The sequence below is a fragment of the Labrus mixtus genome, chromosome 16 (assembly GCF_963584025.1).
Source record: "Labrus mixtus chromosome 16, fLabMix1.1, whole genome shotgun sequence".
In the NCBI taxonomy this organism is placed as follows: Eukaryota; Metazoa; Chordata; class Actinopteri; order Labriformes; family Labridae; genus Labrus; species Labrus mixtus.
The window spans coordinates 23,892,737-23,912,238 of NC_083627.1; the positions used below are offsets into that span (position 1 = coordinate 23,892,737).

At 40.0% G+C, this 19,502-nt stretch overlaps 1 protein-coding gene across 1 annotated transcript in view; it reads right to left on the minus strand.

Moving 5' to 3' along the window:
* Positions 1 to 19,502, minus strand: part of csmd3b (CUB and Sushi multiple domains 3b) — a 115,442-nt gene that overhangs the window by 74,572 nt on the left and 21,368 nt on the right. The window contains exons 7-14 of the mRNA XM_061060306.1: positions 11,723 to 11,905; positions 11,117 to 11,443; positions 9,188 to 9,382; positions 7,677 to 7,815; positions 6,751 to 6,938; positions 6,272 to 6,460; positions 2,392 to 2,508; positions 1,826 to 2,041 (exon numbers count right to left, since the gene is read on the minus strand). Of these exons, the coding sequence (XP_060916289.1) occupies positions 1,826 to 2,041; positions 2,392 to 2,508; positions 6,272 to 6,460; positions 6,751 to 6,938; positions 7,677 to 7,815; positions 9,188 to 9,382; positions 11,117 to 11,443; positions 11,723 to 11,905 (1,554 nt within the window). The remainder of the gene's footprint in view (positions 1 to 1,825; positions 2,042 to 2,391; positions 2,509 to 6,271; positions 6,461 to 6,750; positions 6,939 to 7,676; positions 7,816 to 9,187; positions 9,383 to 11,116; positions 11,444 to 11,722; positions 11,906 to 19,502) is intronic.

A 19,502-nucleotide genomic window follows, 5' to 3' on the forward strand; every position in this document is an offset into this window, starting at 1 on the left:
GTGGATTATAAATTAGGAATCTACACTTTGTAATGTTCTTTAAAAAAACACTGACTGTCCTTTGCACATGTACCATTTAATGTGCTAAAACAACTACATCAAGGTATGAAAATATACTTTTAAGTGTGTTCTTTATTTTGTGTTTTTGAACAACACACAAATTTGCTGAGTGTTGTGTAAGTGGCATCAGAGTAAGTGAGAGGTGGTGAAATTAAATTAGAGTGGCCTCGACTAATGGTGTTAAATCAACAGATCAATACCCACCACTCTCAAAGTCATGGAAAATCTACTCTTAAGCATATATTTTTGAAAAAAGACCAAACCATTAAAAGTAAACTGAGAGATGCAAACACTTTATGGTCACAATTTCTCTCTTTGAAAAAATAGCCCATTAATAATATCAATGGTTGTGATAAAACCTCAGTTGCACTTCATTTAAATTAAAATCTTTGCATGTGGACTAATAAAAGTTGCGAGTTGACTTCACTGTGTCCCGAAATGCACTTGTGAAATTTGTGTTCAGCTCAGCAGGAGATTTATTTTCAGTGTGCTAAGACTGATGATGTGATGTGTGTTTTGGAGTGTTCTGCCGGATGACACAGCCTGTTGAACATGTTGAGATTGGCAAGTCACATCTCTGCTGACACCTCCCATGTGTTACATACTGAGTATCAGCTTATGCCATCTGGGACGCAATAAAACGTCCCGCAGACGCAGATTGAAGTGCTGCTTTATTTCAGAGTCAATGAGAGAGCGCTAAAAGGGCGGCAGCGAACTTAATTTATGAGGAGCACATGAAGACTTGGACTCATAATCCTGCCCCTTAACCTTTTCCTGCTTTTGGAGGAGGTCATGGTTAAATAACACAATGTAACACATCAGATTTCCACTTCATGTTTTTCCTCACCCCTTGTTGTTAAAGGATGGATGACATTTTGTGTATTGTTGTATAACCTCTCTCTTGTGTTAAGGTTATGTTTTACTTAAGCGAATCAGAAGGTATTATGGCTTGTCCAAAATGCAAGTGCTCTAGCCACAGACTACTGTATATGTCTATTCCTAAAAAACAAACACACAAACAAATAAATAGAACTGTGGTGTTCCCCAAGGTACTGTTTTGGATCCTATTTTGTTTGCAATGCAAGATTGTTTTTTTTTTTTTTTTTTTTAAAGCAACATTGTGTCAAAAATGTGGCAACTTGGGGCACAAGTATGCAACTCCAATTATGAAGATGAAGGTATCTTGTTTCCTGACTGCATGATCATGAATTAGCTGATTTCAAGAATTTAGTAGGAAACAATCTCAGAGCCTTATGAAATGTTTCCTATTGCCTCACTTAGCATTGTCCCTAAGGTGAAGAAAATAACTTGTGTGTCTTTCATCGACTCTTGGATGATCCATTTTCAAATCCCTTAGATCACATAGAAGCTCCACAAGGTCAGACACCCACCTGAATTAAAGATCTACATAAGACGTACATCACAAGAAGGTCACTCAGAACCTCTTATCAGGCCTGGTAGGCTGTACCTTACTGAATATTCTAAACTAAAAAAGGCCAAGTGCTGTAGTGGCTGTGCCCTATTAGATTGAAGCCTGTGGATGAGTTGGACAACTTTAAAAAATACATTTTGGCACCTTGTCTAGAAGTAGCCAGGGATTGCATTTTTGCATCTTTTAGCAGCTTACAGTCTTATTAAGAATTCTTCTCTCCAATATGAAAAGAAGATAACAAAAGCTTCTTTAACTTATAAATCAAGGGGGAAAAAAGTACAATACATGAGTATAATACATATATAATAATACAACCATAGTACAGTTATTTACCAGAAAAAGTTATGTTGAAGCCCTCGTAAGAAATGGAAAAGTCAGAGATGAATCGGAGCTGAGCTTTGAAGTTGCCATAGAGACCAGCATTGATGTTGCTAGGCAACTCGTTCCCGGTCAGGCGAGCCAGTGGTTGCACAAAACTCCCGTTCTCGGTAACCAAGAGGTAGTCGTGTTGGTCCTCCAGATGAAAAGAATTGAACTGAAACTGAACTCCTAAGGACACACAAACAAACACAAGACGTTCAGTTAAAAGGTTTAGAAGTCTGTTATATTATCAGCTCTTCAGTATCCAAACAATTTAAATTAGTATTGATAACCTTACACCATGATATTTAACAAAAGGAATTATATATGTTAGCTTTATTTGAATTTTAAAAGAAATTCAAACATGTAACAAATAAAAATATGAATGTCAATATGTCTCTTTAGATATGTAACAAACTACAAAATACTCTAGGAATCCAATGGAATGAAGGTTTGTGATTTTGTAGCAGCAGCTGCACTGCTGTGTGTGCGACTTGTCTCTTTCTATTAGGGCGTATGAATCAGCTTGTGTCTCTTGCCTTTCCCATGGCTGACTTCAACCGTCCAGGTACAGTTGAGAGATGAAGGGTAGCTGTCTGGATAGCCGGGACTAAGGATGGTACCCCAGGGACCTCTAACATCGCCGCCACAGAGAGCTGGACAGATTGAGAGAGACAAGGTGGGAGAGAGAGGCAGAGGGGTGCGGGAAAGATGAGCAGAGACAGAGGACGGAGGCAGGCAGAGGTTAGCATGAGATAGTTGACGGCTTAAACAGATAATGTTTCCCTGTGGACCTTAAATTTCACTTCTGTAAAACATACACACACACACACACACACACACACAAACGCACGCACACACACACACACACACACACACACACACACACACACACACACACACACACACACACACACACACACACACACACAAACGCACGCACACACACACACACACACACACACACAAAATGCCACATGAAAGGCATAGTTACAGAAAATGAAAGAAAGAGAGAAAACCTCCAAAACCTGTGATGTAAAAAGGTCAGATGCAAAATCTCTTATTTTACCCTCCACTGTTGCAGAGACACAACAAAATGACATATAGCGTAAAACTTTACTGTATACTTGAATAATATATTTTTAAAATATAATGCATTTGTCTGTTTTTAAAGTTAATGTCTTTGAGACAAACAGCAGCTGCTCATGATTAACTATGGCAGCGATTCCTCCTGGTTCATCCAATATTTTCTTCTGGTTTCTCCATACTACAGTGTGTCACATATGCAGTTGTTTTTCCTAAGCAAATGTAGTTTAGGTCAGAAAATGTGCGGCTATGTAGTAAGTGACCGTGGTGACCCCTGCAAGTAAAAAGTGTGGCATGTTCACCAGACAGAAACATCTCTCACATAATTAGAAGAGCACTCTGTGCTCTGGAGCTCAAAGGAGCTTTCTACAGGCCTCTAAAAGCCCCTCCACATGTAGGATCAGACTGTAGGTGCAGACAGATGGTGCATAAATACTCTGATGTATTCTGATTCTGCAGCATTGAACGATAGAACCACTCTCCAGCAGAACACAGAGTACACTTCAGCTTCTTTTCTTTGGGATAATTAGCTTGAGTTTCATAATGTTTCATGCTAATTAAGTTTTTATTTTGCAGTTAGGTATCACAACTTTACAAGTTTATCATAATATGTATAACTCAGCATGGCCTATCGTTATTGCAAAGCTGCTTTCAAATACATAGTTGGAGTTTTGCTTTGTCTAATGTAGGGTGTTAATAAGAAAATAATTCAAACTATGCCGTTGTTGTAGCAATAGATTACTACATCAATCAAACAGCATCCAGTATACCAACGTCCAATGTATCCAGTTAGTAATGACTGTATAAGGAATGAGATTACAAAAGATTGATTTCAAGTCACTTAAAACAGTGACATTCAAACCAGGGAAGGGTTTCTTAAAGACTACTTAAAACATTTTGAACATTTCACTGTACGGCCTCAGAATGACCCTGCAAGCTCTGCTCACTGTTCAGTTGTGCACATTGTTATGCAGTAAGAGACCAAGTCCGCAGGAAAGCTTGGTGAAATCTGTTGCTCATTCTATGCATACTAATGCATGCATATGTTGCAAGGTGCTTCATTCCTGCTCGCTTCAGTTGGTTCATCTTACAGTTGGCCGACTGGCCTGTCATTCCCTCTTACAATAAACCTATAAAATGCCATAACATTACCTCAAAAGTGCTACGGTGGCAGAGCTCCTGGGACAAGGTCAAACCTGGAAGTTCTGCTGAAGTTTTCATGAGCAGGACAATTAAGCAGTTCAATGCGAGCGGAGAAACACCATCTCTGAGGACTACCATCAGTACAGACCCTCTGTAGTGGTGAAAGCCACCACAATCACATTAAACAGGCAGGTCAGGCATTATTAATGTGCTCAGACCACAACAGAGTGACGCATCAGTATCTACATTACAGTTTGAACCACACGTACAACATCAGCATACCTCAAAACAAGGATGAGGAGTAAAAATATTTCCCAACCAGACAAGTACATAGATGCAAGCAGACATGGGCACGCTCCCATATCGTACACACACAGCTCACTCACGCACAAAGGCTTTCATGGACACACACGCAAAGTTCCATTAATTATGAATTATTTTCTGCCATGAAGCTCTTAATGTTAAATGCTGAGCTGTGTGAGAAATTTGAAACACCCACCAGTTCCCTTATATTTTTTCTCGTTACTCCCTCTCTCTCTCCGTCTGTCTATCTTTTTCTAAGATCTTCTTTCATCTTTCTCTTTTCTCCACCTCTGTCGGTTAGCTGGTCTTCCAATTTGTTCTGTCTTTCATTCAAATAAAGTTGGATGAAGTGATCTCCAAAAAAGTTAATCTTCAGACTTCAAAAAAGGTGTGAAAAGTAATTTTAAATCATATTTTGATTCACTTTCATTCACATAATTGCTTGAGGAATTCATCAGCTGGATTGAATTCTAATTTCTTTCTATCAATTTTTTAATTTTTTTTACTCAAAAGTAAAGGAGTTTGGTTAAAAAATGTAGAAATCTTTTCAAATATCTATTAACACAGGATTGATTTGTATCTGCTAATACGTGACATAAACTAAATTGGATTTAAGCAGCATCCTGCAGGATTAGGTTGGCTGCCCTCTGGCACCATCTTGCTTGAATTCTATGTGCACTAGTTTCTAGTTTTCAATCATCAAAACATTTCTGACCAAGCTCAGCAATAAATAGTTCCTGTATTTGTATGGATGCATACTGTGTAAACACTGCCTAAAAGCATTCAGCCTGCAAATTCCAGGCTGCTCTCTTGATTCTTATATGCCCAAGGGTGCTTGCAGGAAAATGGTTGCCCATCTGAGGGAAAGTGCAATTCAAATATGGTTAACAAGAGAATGAGCCAACAAAACTGATCTCCTTCCTTCCCACTACGTCTCTGACATGATTAGAATGAGAGAGAGCGAGAGAGACCCCTCATCACCCACCCCCTTCTCCCTTCCCCTTCCCCCTTCCCTGACTCCTTGATTTGAGGGGGAAGAGAGAGGAGGTGACAGCCAACACAGGCTCTCATCAACCCTACCTCAAACCGTCCTGTGTTCACGGTTCATACAGGAGAGAAGGTGACAGGAGGCACACAGATAAAAGCACCACACACACACACACACACACACACACACACACACACACACACACACACACACACACACACACACACACACACACACACACACACAAACACATAAAGGCACAAGTACATATATAAGTGCTGACATACAGTGCACACACACACACTACATGCCCACAGATCTCTAATCTTCTCCTCAAATCATCTCCTATCAGACACAGCAGCCTTCCCTGCAAATGGCCCCAGCATACACCCAAGTGTGTGTTCCTGCTCGTGTTTGTGTGTGTGCGTTTGTGTTGTCGCAGAACAACGTGTTCCTTATGACTCAGCTCCCTATACAGGGATGGTGGGCTCCACTTCTGATCTTTTTTCCCCACACCTAGGCCCCTTTTTGTTCTTTAAAAACTTGTATAATTTGGTATAAAACAATTGGTGTGGACACTAAATGGATATCTTCCTACTTTTTTATCAAAAATAAGTTTTAATTACATTTATTATTTAGTATAAAGAGAGGCAAAATTTGACATGTGGAAATTGTATTTGTTTAAAAAAAGGATTTTGTGGTCCAAAATATCAGTGTACTACTGAATCATAAATAAGACTGCAGGCAAGTTGACCTTGTACCATGTCATGTCAGTATGTGCTCCCTACAAAATATGTGATCACTGCTGCAATAAAAAGAGCTTTGATGAAGAGTGAGGGACACCTATAAAGACCCTGACATTACTTTTCTTTATGAGAGGTAATCTTTTTCATATTTACCATCACATGTAGGTAAAGGGTGGCTCCACCAGTGGTTCTTCTCACATACTAGTGGCTCCTCGTGGCTCAATCTGTACCCAGAATCACAACCGAATGATACTGTGGACCCGATGGAGAAATCCTGCCCATAGCGGATACCGTTGACAGGGATACCAGGGTCCAGGCACGAGTAGCTGTCGACTGTAACACCTGGAAAAAAAGGTTAAACTTTGTAAACGTTTTGGATGAGAATTAAGACTTTATAGCTGAGTTTAGATGATCAGTATAATCTAAAACCATCAGATTGTTTGGTTGTCCACATAAAGCACCATGCTTTGAAACTACAGTAGTTTGAACCCTCTGACTCGTTAGGGGTTGCTGTAAGTGTAACTTTAATATTCAAATCTACAGAAAATACATTTTAAAGTCAGCTTAGTATTCTTGGATGCACACCCACCAGTGTATAGCCCAAAAACATGGTTTATATGTCTCTGACTTACTTTCATACAATAGTTTGAAGCCCACATTTGATCTGCTGTTGTCTGTGGTAAACAGCAGATACAGAAAGTTGGTGCTGCTGAATAGGAACTGGGGCACTTGGGTGCCATTAAAGGAGCCAACCATAGGAGACAAGAGGTTTGGTCCATCATGGATCTCCAGAAAGTCATAACCCAGCTCAGTCTGGAACCTGCAAAACAAAAATAAAAGTTCACCATGATGATAACCACTTTTTGGAATAAAACTGACAGTTTAAAACACCTAGGAGAATTCAAAATACATTTAAAGTTCTTCACCTACTGTATCTATCATCAGCATCTACATCCTCTATATCATTGAAGTGAGACATAAAAATCATGGCTGCTATTGAATTGCTCCAGTGACCAATTTGTCTCTGAAAGCTGCTCAAATGTTTTAACTGTGCAGTTTACGACTTTTGAGAATATAACTTGAAGGAAACCTTCCATATACTTGTTGTTTTGTTTATGTTCATTGAGTTCACATGCTGCAGAGAGACAGAACTCTAGGAGGTCGGAGGATGTTAGTCGCTCTACAGGTTGTTCAGCCAGTTTTGTTAAATGCACTTTACGACTAAATCAATTTTAAAAAAAGGAACTCAAACCAATAAAAACTCATTTACAGGATCTTATAAAGTCTTGTTATTATCACCAATGCTAATCTCAGAGAACACATAACATAAACCAAAATATTACCCAGCCTTCCTAATAAATATACAACCCACAATATTCATTATCCAGACTGTGATATTTACATTTTCATTCTTGGTGAAACCCATAAACTGTAAGTCTTTTAAATCTTTGCTTTTCGGTACAAATGGATGGAAATTCTGATAAATCTGCACAGTCCTGCCTGTTCAGAGCTCGGAGAGCTTTTATAGTGCACCAAATCAAAGATTTATGCCACCCACCTGTCAAATGTGAGTTTGATGGAGCGCCCAGGTTCTGATTCAATCACCCACTCACAACTTAGGGAGTCTTTGTAGTATCCAGGCCACCCAGGAGACAAAATCACCCCATTCGGGGCTGAATAGTGGCCCCCACATGGAGCTGGGATGAGGAAGGGGACAGAAGAGGCAGCAAGAGAGGGGGGGAGCACACAAAAGTCAAATGTAAGATATGGTGAGAGTGTAAGCAAACTGATGCCTATTAACACAAAGAGCAGATAAGAAGCAACATATAACATAATATTTGTAAATCTAAGACCAATAATTTCTCTCTATATATGTTTTGCTCTCAACTCTTGAAGGATAAATCTGGCTCTTTGGCTGAAAGAAAAAGATGCTGCACCTCTGCAGTATACTGAAAATAGCTCTCAGGATGGAGACTGACCCTGATGAACACATTCATGAATCTTCAGAGCGATTGAATGGCATGTTCATCAAAACTACACATGAACAGTGTGCTCTGGTGCTCCCCTTCATTATTTAAGTGAGAGAAAAATGAAATGACCCTTTAGATAGTGTAAATATGGCATTCATTGAATCTAAAAGGAACATCAACACTTAAACATGTTCTCTATCATCATCCACCCATAATTTAAGAGTTTTTAGCAGCATGTTATCATGCAGTTAAATTAGCCTGAAGCTCTTCTGTTCCAGTCTTCTTTTAAATCTGAGCCCGTTTGAAGTTAAACTTAGAGTCTGAACTCAATTTGTTCTGGTCTGTACCTGCTGCATTCAAGTGTGTGTGGATGTAGAAGTAGATATAGACAAACATACCCAACAAAGGATCTGGAGATATTAAATTACCTGGAGCACAATTAGCATGGCCTCTCTTTGTACCATCAACAGTTCTAACAATAGCTGCCGTGCCAGATTTATTTTAAGTTAATTACACCTGCTGCCTTTGGAGATCTATCTAAAGCACTTATACAGTGTTAGATGTTCTGTTTCATCAGAGATTAATGGGTCAAGCTCTTTTTCTTCTTTTGTAGAAGCTGTTCAGAAGACTTTGGGCTTTTTAAATCAAAACAAAGGAATACATTTCCAAATGGAAGTATAATTAATGTGACTGATATGGATGTGAAAATCAGCATTTGATAGTTTTAAATGGATATAATGAATACATGTTTAAAAAACAGCAGTCATCAGGGAATAGTGTTTTGATTGACTCAGATTTTTGCTAATTTTAGGCTGTGATTATGTTATGTCCCCTGATCATTTCTCATGTAAAGGTAAATAGTTTTATATTCATAATATATATATTCATTATATTTGTAATTAATAGCTGTCTACACAGCAGCAGTGTATACTGTATGTCGTTACCTCCCTGGGTATTTAGGCTAACTGGCCACCTTATTTCCCCATGACATGCTGACAGCAGATGATTTCCACCTCCTGTGTCTGAAGTAATGATGATATCTTGGTTGACATATTGTTCCCGAGTTAGTAGTTTAATCAGCAATCCAGACAAAATTTACCTTCACATTTAGGAATTGGCCCACTCCACATGACTTTTCCTCTTTCTAACTGACAGGAGATTGTCTCGGTTCCCTGGGTTTTGATAAAACCGTCCTCGCAGACCACAGAAATGGAGCTGCCAAGCTGGAAGCTGTCTCCAAAGCGGCGAGCGTTGATGGGAATACCAGGGTCTGGGCACTCGTTGTGGCCAAACGCTGGTGTAAAAAGTGACAAAGAGACAGAGATTTGATGAGACTAGACGCTCAAAGACGGACACATACAAGAGAAAAGTTATTAAGTTATATGAGAACTACACTTAACAGGCACTTACAGGGTACATTTTGATCTTTATTTTGATGAAATTCCAGAGAACCAATCATATAGATCTATTACTCTAACGTGACGTCTTTGAGTGCTCACTCCCTGCCAGAAAAGCATCTATAAATTTCTCCTGTAATCTGTCTCCTATATTTTCTGCTCTGCCCCTTTCCTCATTTCTCATCCCTACAATATATGTGCCCTGCTCATGATGGATCAAAGCAATGTAACTTCAGCTAAAACTCATGCAAGCATGTCTGCTGCAGGATAACATCTGGCTCATCAGATCAATATGCTGTAAAGTCCAACTGTAAAAAATGTGCATGTTTTGCTAGATGACGCAATCAGGTTTGATCAGGTGATAAAGAGATTTAAAAATGACAAATACAGGTAATAATAAAGTAAAAAAAAAAAAAAGAAGTACTGAGTCACACTTTGACCAAGGACTTCAAGATTTGGGAGATGCTTCTGTCTGCCATCAGACTCACAGTAAGATGTGAAGATTACTATCTGCTTCCATTTCTGTTCGTCTGGTATAGAGACGTGTTTAGCCTAAATTAGCTCAAAGACTCCAAGCAGGGGCAAACAGTTCGCCACCATCAAATGTGAACAATCATGCCCTCTATCAAATCCAAAGCAGTCTTATTTAGCGTACATGTTGTATCCTGTTGTCTACAATCATCAATACATCGAAGAGTCACCTGAGGTTTGATCAACAAAAGTTTTCACAGCTGACAACTGTACAATGCAGATGGAACATCTGAGATTTTACCTGATCCCAAAACACTAATGTCTCACTTTCTATTTCCACACAGGTTAAAGACGCAAGGTATGATGTTTAAAAAAAGATTCTTAGGTTTTTTTGTGTGTGAAGAATAATTGTTTCACTTTGACAGAATTAGGCGTACAGTTTCTGCTCATTTCATCTACGTGCTAAGTGGAGTTAAACGCATCCTGGACTTCTGTCTGTACCGGACACATGGAGATGAAAAGGATATCAATCTCATCTGACTCTGTGTATGACAACAAACAAGGCAAAGAGTTCCTTTAATATCTTCTATGCCTTATTATCCTCTTTTGTTCTGCTAACCTGCACCTCTATTCTTAGCTGCTGCATTGGCCACATGACCCCCGCCTCAGATCAATGAAGTTTGTCTTCTGTCACACCACAAGTCTGTGTTGTTGAAGCCTCCAGTCAGATCTAACATGGGACTGTTTTAGAGTGGAAATGTGCCTGCCAAATCAAAGTGACTCTTATGATGAAAACTAAGAATATCATGAATTATACATTTCTGGCCACAGAATGTTTTCAGGAAAAGATGGATATTCTGTTTTGGTATCAAGATCCTCAGATTGTATAAGATGACAAAAAGCCATTGGCTGAAAGTGATACGTATACATACTGAATATATACTAACAACAACTCAGACTCTGCAGATGTATCTGCTGCAATTGAAAAATAAGACCCTACATCACCATTTTTTTTCTCTTCCTGATGTTTCAAACTGATTTTTCCCTATGCTGTTTATTGTTAATAACCTATTGCCAAAGCACAGAGAACAAAACTGCTAATTTCAGTGTTTGTATTTGAAAAGGCAAGCCATGTAAAATGAAAAGGATTGATGACGTACTGCTGTATGTGATATTAAATCCTCTTCCTGACATGGAGTGATCAGCCTGGAACTCCAGCCTCAGCGTGTTACTATTGGACGTCAAATGGGAGGGGCTCTCGGCTCCAGAGAACCTCCCGATGACTCCGGCGTCATTGGTCTCGCCATCTTTCAACGTTAGGGAATCATAAGGAGCCTCCAGGTCAAAGTCATTGAAGGCCAAGTGTATTCTGGATCCTGGATCAGACTGGATGAGCCAGACACAGTTCATGTTGTTCCCGTAGCCTTCTGGGTAATCAGGGGAGAGGACGGTTCCTGAGGGAGCTGTGAAGTTGGACATGCAGGGGACTATGGGAAAAAGAGGAGTACAGGGGGAGAGACAGGGAGACGGATAAACAAAAGGTGATGGGGTACATGAAAAATAAGAAGAAAAAGGAGGGATAGAGATACAGAGAGAATAATTTTCTGTTAAATATTCATCACCACGGCGTCATCGGTCATCATGCGCTTCAGGCCATAATAAACTCTGTTCTGTCACCATGGCGACAGGTCAGATGAATGTTAACAACATCACAGCAGAGCACATGTCATATCTGTGAATCTCACCTAGGAATGACTGATACTTACATATGCATATGGGGATGTTTGCCGACCACTGATTGTTGTCTTGGCAGGAGATGGTTTTCTCTCCAATCAGCTCAAAGCCAAACTGGCACTCAAACCTCAGGATGCCTCCATTAGAGAAGCTGTCCCCTTCTCTTATTCCATACAGAGGAGTGCCAGGATCGCCACAACTCTCTTTGTCTATTTCTGTAAAGACACAGTTTACAAAGGACACATCAGAGTGTTATTCCTGTGCGCCATCTTTCCGATCAGTGTGCTCCTGAAACAATTCATGTTGTTAGTAGTAAGTCCAATTGTTGGAGTGAAGGTTGTTGAGAGTATTCTGACAAGATGAAATAGAGGACAAATACAGCATCACTCATTAACATGAATCTTGACCTACCCTTAGTAAGTAGTGAAGATATGTCAGCGATTATACTGTACAGAAATAACCTGTAGCATTACATGGACAAAGTGTGTAAAATAATAAAAATTTCACAGAATGAAATCAAATTAAGCAGCTTAGTCTTAATTTAAATAATCGTCATCAGTGTCATCAGGTGTTGTGGCAGTAACACCTTTGGCTATGACATGTTATCTGGAGAGGGGGGGGGGGGGGGGGGGGGTCAGGGGGTCATGGAAAACCCCCTCACGTTATATTGGTATCAAGTTGAAATTACCTAAATGAATAAATGATGTACTGTCATGCAAAAGCTGCATGACAGCACTAAATGTTTTCAACACTGATCATTTATTTGTTATTTAAATTTTGCTATCATCAAACAGTTACATTAAGGTTGCTCTATGCACTGTGCATAATCTATAACCACAATAATGCATATCATCCTCATTTTACTCTTTAGGAGTTGATGTTCTTTTTTCTTTCACAAGCATTGGCAGTGAATATATATCGAGCAGCAGGCCTATCCAATGTATGGAGTGTGCGCTTGACAACATTTGTAGTCACCATTGCAAATCATTGGCCTCAAATGCCCAGTGGTCATGTTCCCCTGCTGTGTTTCACTTTGTCTCAGTACTAGAGCTCATCGTGCATTTTAACAGAAATATACTGCCAGCTGAACAGAATCTTGCTCGAAGCTGCTTGGCCCTTGTTTTGCTGTGTCATCAGAATTTCTTGAATGCTTCTACTTCTTTGTTCACCTAGCCCGGAGCAAGTTTGTATCCGTCTCATTCGGTATGCCTCCTTCCCCTGAGTTTGCAAGTATTCATGACACCTCTTTTCTCACATGACCATGAGGTTAGACATATCCGTCTTTGATCCTATATAAAGGTGCCACTGTGTCGCCATAATTCTCTTTAAAATTTCATGAGCTGTATTTCAGGAAATGCACCCACTATTTCCCCAGCTGTCCACCTCCACTACTCTCCTGCTCTCCTCTCCTATTTTCAGTTTTATTTACAAGAGTGGCCCATGGCAGGAAGGTAAGGTGTGTGTGCTCTGTGTGTGTGTGTGTGTTCTACCGTTAGTATATGCATGTGGGTGTTTGTGCCTGTGCTTTGTGTGCGTGTGTGTGATGTATTGCATTAATTTCCATCATGACATCGTCTTTATGAGGCCCACAGACTCAACCAATCACAACCTGCCTAACACACACATGCTTGTGCATGAACACACACTCAGATCTACACACACCGAGCAGAAGAATGGAGGACAAATTGCTTTGGAGTAAAAACAGGCATACTGCCCGAACATTCCTATAGTACTACTACTTCACACACACAAACACTTACACTTACACGCACACACACACACACACACACACACACACACACACACACACACACACCCACATACACACAATCACATCCACAGTCTGTCTCTTCCATAGCATCACACGCAAACACACATATACACACACAAATAATCCTATTGTATTTTTAACAACAAGGCTGACAGACTCACAAAGGGGATTAGGCTCCTTACAGAGTGTGTGTGTGTGTGTGTGCGTGTGTGCGTGTGTGTAGTTGCACATTGAGCCCCATTCCATTCTGTTCTATAATACTCCATCATGCTCACACCATATTGTCCATGGGAATACATATAGCCTATATGCACACAAACATGTAAACTCCACACACAAGCATGCACACACACACACACACATAAAAGGAATGTAAATGGGCTAACTTTAAAGATCTAGGAGAGAGTAGGGCAATAGATTTTGTGCAAATAATGAGATTGGAGGAGAAAAAAGCTTATTGGCTATTTCTCTTTGGTAACCAATGTGAAATTGATTTTCAGCTAGGTCGCTAATGGTAATTGAATTCTGAATGTATCGCTGAAGCAAACTTCCATGCTTTTCATGTGATAAAATCTCTTTTCCACAGGTTCTGGCTGTTATTGTTTAATGTGTAGCCCTTACAATTGTCTTCAATAGAAACCAGACGGATAAACAAATTAAACAAAGTAAAACAAAAAATCTAAGGCTGCTATATGAGCCAGAGAAGAAGAGGAATGAAGTGAGAGTCCTCATGTACACTCAAAATGGTCTGCAGCAGGAGGAAGCAATTACACATCCAGCCTGTCTAATTAGCTCCTAGTTGTCTGAATCTGCGACCTAAAGGGAGTGGCTCGAATTGACTTGTTCACACTGTAGACATCAGCAAGAGCCGTCTGTTGAATGAAAATGATCTCATTTATTACACTCCGTTTTTTTTCTGGTTGCAAACCAGGCCACTGTGGAGCTTTTGAGGATTGATTTGATGGGAGATGTGTATAAGAAAGACATCAATTCTATGCTCTCATTAAAAACAGACAATCTCTGTCTGCCCTTATTACATGAGCTGCACAAAATGTTTCTTTATACTCTGCGGTGTAACTCCCATACACCTACAACACTCTGCAAATTGGTCCTCAGGATCATAGATAATAATTGAGCTGTTTTTTCTTTGATCTGGACACATCACGGGGTAGAAATACATCGCTCAGTCTGCAGTAAAAACTTCTCAACTACAGGTCCAGACTGTGTTTTATGACCCTGTAATAGGCTTGTTGTTCCCGCATCATCAGTGAAACTCAGGATGAGTCTGTCCTCACAAGCAAACTGTGTATACGGATAGTACTTGGGACACAACAGGACACTAAACCCTGGAGGTTTTTTGCAACTTTTATTCCTGTAGAATTGTTTTTGTTGTTTCCTCTCGCCTGCTGACAACATGTTTCAAAATTGAAATGTAATAACCAAACAAAGCTTACTTCTGTCAACATATCCGTGTCTTACTACTCTGTGTGTATCAAAACAAGGCAGTAAAAACAATAAAAGTCTTTCAAGGCTTGACTTGAGAGAGGTTAAAACACCAGTTACCAAACGTTTCTTTTTGCATATAGAGTCTGATGAGCCTGAGACCATCTGGAGCTGCTTCTCGATGAGCCTTCCAAATGACTTTATGACCAATGAAGACCAAAACAACCTGTGTTACAAGAAGTATGACACTGTTTACTCAACCCTGTTTGCCGCATCGATTTGAGTGCTAATGAGGTCCTTTTGTAAGGAGAGCTGCGGGTGAAGTTTTAAATGACCATCAGTCAAATTAAGGAATCTGTACAATTCTTCAAACAGTCACTGCCCTCGCTCGGTTATCAGACATGATTTGAAATGTATGGAATATATTACTGAGTCCTAATTAGATCTACTATAGATTTTTCACTAAACAGTTTGACAGGAATAGTTTTTCAATATCAAAAACAGTGTAAGGGGGACATATTACATCAGTCAATAATTCATGGCTTGAAAACGAAATGCTGTTTACAGTTGTGTGATTGAGTAAGCTTTTCCCTGCACAGGTTACCTTTGAATCATACATGAATGTCAACATATATATATGCATCAGCGCACACACACACAGACACACACACAGACACACACACACACACAGACACACACACACACACACACACACACACACACACACACACACACACACACACACACACACACAGAAGCAAAAAAAAAGTGGGCAGCTGTGGCTCACCAACACGATACAGAGTTTATTGACTGTAAAATTGGACCACATTTCTAGTTATGTTATGAATGAATATTTCATGAATTCCTATTTCATGGTGTTTCGGCAGCTTTGAATGAAAATCTGTTTAGTGCTGTTTGATTAACAAAGGTCCTGCTTTAAACCAGGGCTACAGACTTGGAACCAGATTTGAGCTCCTATGGGACCAAACACAGAAACAGTTGAGGAAAATGTTTGAAATAATGTCGGCCATGAGCGAGCAGATTAGCTGTTGTTAGTGAGCTTAACCATGCTTGTAATTTTTGTCCTTCAGTATATGTATCTAAATGTCTTAATGTATTCAATCTTATCTAATAATCAACATTTCTTTTCAAAAACAGACACACCGAAACACATAAGGGCACAAATGCAGACACACACACACACACACACACACACACACACACACACACACACACACACACACACCACTGCTGTCTCTCTAACACACACACACACACACACACACACACACACACCACTGCTGTCTCTCTAACACACACACACACAAACATGGCTTTAATGAACCAGGGGTCAACCAGGCCATAAAAAAACACCTTGACATCTCTGCTTGCTATAAAATACATCCAATATTAAGAACCATAAAAAGCAGATGAAAAATCTAAAATAAAATCTCAAAAGTAAAAGCTGACATTAAGACTCTCTGATGGGACTCAGCTTGAGAAGACATGAGGAGAAAGGAGAGAAGAAGCAGCAATGATGGAGTGATATTTAAATTCCAGGGACAAACAACTTCCCATTGTTTCCCTTCTCCCTGAAAGAGGCTGTGATATCATGTGTTTTATGCATTAGCTTTGGCTGCAGAATAATTGCAGTTAGGCTAAGAGAGGGGTGTTATGAGATAAACCTGGGAACATCCAGCATGCCGAGCGTTCTAGATAAAGAGAATTGTTTGTCATGAGATTAACACATCTGCCACCTGGATTTAGTTTACAGCTGGCTGTGAGGCAGCACTTGATGTTTATGCCGCAGTTTGTCGTCTCTGAGTGTTGCGTTACATAACACAGGGTGATGGGATGGAATGATGCACTTGAAAAATGAGAATCTTGAGGAATGACTCATCGCCTGTGTCACCATTCACGTGTTTTATAGCAGAAAGAGATGATGGAAAAGAGAGAGGTGAGGCAAATATTTAGCAGTCATTTTTTTTATAATTTAAGGCAAGGATAGAATAAAACCTGTATATGGATGGACATATATCTTGCAGGCAGTTTAAATACTGTATGAATGTGTATAATGTATAATGTTATATATACGTATTATGAAGTGTTTCCGACAAAGCTCCGTATCAAACCACTGCCCGTCTCACAGTTTATTCAATCTAACGAATAAGCTCGCTACTCGCCACATGGTCAAAATGCAGTGAGCTAGCGAGCAGGCGATGAGAAAAGGCAAAATGAGCACCTGTGTCTGTTTAAATTGGCAGGAATCAGCTGTGGGTCCTAAGTGGAACAGAAGGTTTACTCTGTGTGCAGTGTTGAATCCCGCATCAATCCAATTGGCAGCTGCTTCATTTGAATTATAGAAAGCGATGGCGGCGCTAAAAAAATCCCACTCTGTGGCCGCCGTTACAGTTCAAAAGGAAAGATGAGCTGTGGTGGTGGGATTCTGATGTGGCCCCTCTTGAGGCCTCAGAAACAATCCAAGCAGACTTTGCAACAGAATCGCTGATTATAAAGACAACAGGGGGAGGGAAACTAAAAGGTTCATTCTGTGTATCGCCGCTCAAACCGCACATAAACCAAACCCTCGTTTTTGACAGCGAATATCGCTGACAAAGTTAAAAACACATCACTGTAGGGTATTAACTTCATTCAGAAGACTTTAAAAACAGAATAGGCCCCTCTGCACTCACACTAAGAAGCAAACTGTGTACAGTTCTTCTCTTTCTTTGTGTTTTATGAGAATACATTGTCTTAAAAATGTCCACATTTTATATGTTTTAATGATAGAAAGAGAGAGCTCAAAATTAGTTTTATCTGTGTGCTGTGGTTCACAGGGCTTATTTGTTCAAGACTGACACAAACAACTTTGAAAAACTTTAGGATGTGATTAATGCATCTCCTTAGAAAAAGCCTGAGTTACACATTGTAATCCTACTAGGTGACTGGTTTAAACTGACTGTCTCATGGGGTGCCAGTTAGCCTAGCGGTTGTGTCCTGTACCCCATCTATGGAGGCAATAGTCCTTGTTGCAGCTGCCGCGGGTTCAAATCCGACCACTGTCTTTTGCTGCATGTCATTCCCGACTGTTCTCCCAACATTTCCTGTCTCTCTTCAGCTGCCCTATCAGTAAAGGAATAAACGCCCTATCATTGTGAATGTACACATGCAGAGGCCCTGCCTGACACGAGTACATTCACACTCATACACTCGCAATATCTTTTCTCATATCATAGAAAATGAAAATAAATCACTGAGGCACCGTTTTATTGGTGCTGAACTCAAAGAACAAAGCCAATTTAATGCAAATAAGTTTTGAAAGTGCTCGTATTCCATAATAGTAAGCATATAAACACACACATATACATAAATGGATGAAGATTGTATGCTTTCAAAGACTCAGTAAAACGTCTTTATGGTTTGTGTAGGCACATACAGTAGATACGTTTATGATAATTATGTTGTTCCAGAAAAACAGAAACCGACTGAAACTTGGATGAAATCATGTCAATAATGATGGAAGTGCACAGCTGTGACCCGATTCAGAGCAGACTGAAGGATCGTTGTACATGAAGTCTGGCTAATGTGTGTGTGTGTGTGTGTGTGTGTGTGTGTGTGTGTGTGATTTGTATGCAATGCAACAGGGAGGGAGTCAAGGTGTTGCCAGGTTGTTGACCTTGGCTTTAATAATAAATGAATGGTGACAAGAAAAAGAGAGGGACATAGAGAGAGAGATAAGGAGAAGAAAGGAGGAGAAAAAGAGTACAAAAGAGAAACAGAGATTTAGGATTGGTCAGCTGAGAGGACCTGAGAGAGGACCTGAGAGGAGAGGAGAGGAGGGGAGGGGAGAGGAGAGGAGAGATGTTGTGATTTTTTAGAAAAAGAAGGGAGGAGGGGGGCTAGAGAAACCGCTAATGAGGAAAAATGAGACGGGCAGAGAGCGAAGGGAAGAGAATGAGAAAAGTGAAAGAGGTGAGTGACTTGTTGGTGGAGCTTCGTTGGCTCACTGATGGAGGACCTGTCGAACACACACACACACATTGTGTAGTGCATGGGTGACTTTTCTGAAAGGCTGGCGTTACTGATAATGTTTATATTTCATAGCTAAGGTCTATGGGATCTTAAGGAACAACACACACACACACACACACACACACACACACACACACACACACGCACACACGCAACATGTCTGTCTCTCTTTTTCTGTCTCAAAAATACACATAGATCACATGCAGCATTTCACTAAAACCACAAGGTGGGTGATGGAGCCAGCACTCAAACACTAACGTGTGGTTTTGAACTGATAATTCAAATAGCTTCTCTGTGAAGTTCCAAAGATGTTGTAGAATTTAAAAATACAAGTGAAAACAACACAAAGCCTGTCATTTGATTACTTGTTCTGTTATTTTATTCTCAACATTGTAATGCATCAACTGGTCTTCAAATTGAAACCAAAGGACTTTAGAGGGCGGAGATATATCAAAACAATGTGTGATTTGTCCCATCAGCAGTAGAAGCCTGACACAGTACGGTGACCTCATTATGACTATAAATCCACAGATGATGGCAACCAAATGAGGCATACAAGGTTTATT